Raw genomic sequence first — 3,000 nt, 5'->3', positions numbered from 1 at the left:
TATATATATATATATATATATATATATATATATATCTATATCAAGGTGGCAAACTGGCTGATTCATTAGCATGCTGGACAAAATGCTTAGTAACATTTTCTCTGTCTTTACATTGTGAGTTCAAATTTCACTGAGGTCGACTTGTACCTTTCACCCTTTCATGGTTGATAAAATAAGTACCAAGTGTCAATGTAATCAATTAACCCCTTACCCCCAAATTTCAGGCTTTGTGTCTTTAGTAGAAAGCATTATTATTATTATTGAAAATGTCCTGTTTATGTAATCCATTGTTTTGGTTCACAGTGTAGAGAACAAGACTTGTTGTTACCTGTACAGAAAATGACAACTGGTGATGAGTATGAAGGAGCTACTGTCATTGAACCTACCAAAGGGTGAGTTAGCATCATTAATTCATCCTTTGTCATGTCATGTCATGTCATGCTGCTGTGGTGATGTTGAAGTTATGTTGTGGATGTTCTGTGAAAAAATATGTTAGTGACAAATGATCTGTGGGGATAAATATTACCTCTCAGTATTAATACTGCTTCTGTTGCTAATATCATCATCATCATCATCATCATCGTTTAACGTCCACTTTCCATGCTAGCATGGGTTGGACGATTTGACTGAGGACTGGTGAAACCGGATGGCAACACCAGGCTCCAATCTAAATTTGGCAGAGTTTCTACAGCTGGATGCCCTTCCTAACGCCAACCACTCAGAGAGTATATATTTTAAGAAGATACATGAATGACTTTGCTTCACTGAGGAAGTTTAATAAGACTGAAACATCTCCTGAGTTGTCACTGTGTCTGACAAAGATCAGACTATTTTTATCCATCACCATATTGCTTAATTTTAATTTTAAATGATATATAATTTTTGGTTTTTAATTGTGTCCCTTCCCTGTTAGACACCTAGTCTTGATGTATTTAAGTTATTGTGTTTACTATGTTAAGTACTTACTATATCATTTGCTTTTGAGTGGCCCCTTTTCTCTCTTCTCTTGATTAATTTAACCCTTTTTAACCATATTTTAGAGGGTCTCAATGAGGGTACTGGGCATGTCAAAAGGGACATGAGGCTTTAGGGGGCTGTGAGTTAACATACTAAATTTTACCTATAGTAGTAATTATATTATACATGATAATGATTAGTAATGGTTATTAAAATAAAACGAGACCTTATCAGGCACAGGGAAGTCATTAAATTGTATAAATTGTGTAAATGTATAAATTTACAACTTTTGTTTTTGTTAATTTCTCCTCAGTTCAATGTTAAAAGCTTATACAATTCGTTTTTAGAGTAAAATTTATAAACTATCATCCATGTTAAGTCAGTTTAGTTGTGATACCACATTTGCAACTTAAGTGGGCACTAGGCATAACTACTTAAAAAAGCGGGGAAGATAGGCATAATAAATACTTAAAAGTGGGACACTTCAATAAAACGGTTCAGAACCACTGTCATATTTTTGTTGAAACACATTGGCTCTGATTCAGTTAATATTAAACTGATGTTTAGAACATAGATTAACATAGTATTTTAATGGAAGGTTTTAATTTAAAGGACTTACAAATAGGAGGCTTTTTATCATAGAATCAAAGGCAGTCTCAAATGAATTAGTACCAAAAAGGTTAAGTTATTATATTTGCCTTGTGAAGTATATCAGCACTTGCTTTATACTATTTTGTGGACAGAATTGTTACAGTCGAACTATGTTAGTGGTCAAGTTGTAGTTGTGCAACAAAAGTTTTGACACTTCAAGAAGTATATGCGAAACGAATTTAACATTTTCTGTGTGATTTTTATACCCTTTATTGTTTACTGTATCTTTGTTAAAATGTACTGGCTTTGTTGTAAGTAATTTTGAAATTTCATGAAGAATTTACTAAAATAACTCTGTTATTATTAAGCCGGGGCTTGGAACAAAGATTAATATGAAAGGTTTTAGTTTATATCACATTAACCCTCTAGCATTTAAACTGGTCATATCCAGCTGAAATATTGTACCTGCTTTATGTTCAAACTGGCCAGATCCAGCCTTTCACACCTACTCTACAATGTCAATGATATCTCAAAACAGTGAGATAATTCATGATTAATTCAAAGTAATATGAATAAATAAGCAATACATTTCACGTAGAAATCTGAGTACTAAAGAGTTAAAACAAGAAACCTGTATCATAGAACCAAGAGCAGACTTAGACAGGTTTGTATTGAAAGGGTTAACTCTTGTTTACCATATTTCTGCTTTTGTTTCAGTTAATTTTGAAATTTATGAAGAATTTACTAAGATATCTTTATCATTATGGAGCTGATGTTTGGAACGTAAATGAACATGAAGTTTTGATGGAAGGTTTTTAGATCAGTTTAAAACAAAAACAAAAAATTTGTATCATAAAATTAGGGTGGTCTCGCGCAGGTTGATATTAAAAGGGTTAAATGAACAATTGTATAAACCAATACATGTGCACATACATCATATGCATCTAAACATATTTATTTTGTTCATTGTGCATTGCAGTTACTACAGCTTTCCCATTGCTACCCTTGATTTCTCATCACTGTACCCATCCATCATGATTGCACACAACTTGTGTTATACCACATTGCTAAATCAGAACACAATAAAAAATTTGGGGTAAGTCTGTGTGTGTATTGTTTGGAATTATTATTATTATTATTATTATTATATATATGTATGTATGTATGTATTGTTTTATAATATATATATGTGTGTGTGTATATTGTTTTATATATATATACTCTTTTACTCTTTTACTTGTTTCAGTCTTTTGACTGTGGCCATGCTGGAGCACCGCCTTTAGTCGAGCAAATCGACCCCAGGACTTATTCTTTGGAAACCTAGTACTTATTCTATCAGTCTCTTTTGCCGAACCGCTAAGTTACGGGGACATAAACACACCAGCATCGGTTGTCAAGCGATGTTGGGGGACAAACACAGACATACAAACACATACACACACACACATATAT

General features: G+C 32.8%; 1 protein-coding gene across 1 annotated transcript in view; it reads left to right on the top strand.

Annotated features, from left to right (window-relative positions):
- Positions 1-3,000, top strand: part of LOC106881377 (DNA polymerase delta catalytic subunit) — a 54,954-nt gene that overhangs the window by 28,284 nt on the left and 23,670 nt on the right. Inside the window, exons 13-14 of the mRNA XM_014931744.2 lie at positions 304-392; positions 2,528-2,644. Of these exons, the coding sequence (XP_014787230.1) occupies positions 304-392; positions 2,528-2,644 (206 nt within the window). The remainder of the gene's footprint in view (positions 1-303; positions 393-2,527; positions 2,645-3,000) is intronic.

The sequence above is a fragment of the Octopus bimaculoides genome, chromosome 11 (genome assembly GCF_001194135.2).
Source record: "Octopus bimaculoides isolate UCB-OBI-ISO-001 chromosome 11, ASM119413v2, whole genome shotgun sequence".
Classification (NCBI taxonomy): Eukaryota; Metazoa; Mollusca; class Cephalopoda; order Octopoda; family Octopodidae; genus Octopus; species Octopus bimaculoides.
Note: the sequence above shows the minus strand (reverse complement) of the source record. Positions and strands in the feature narration are given on the sequence as shown.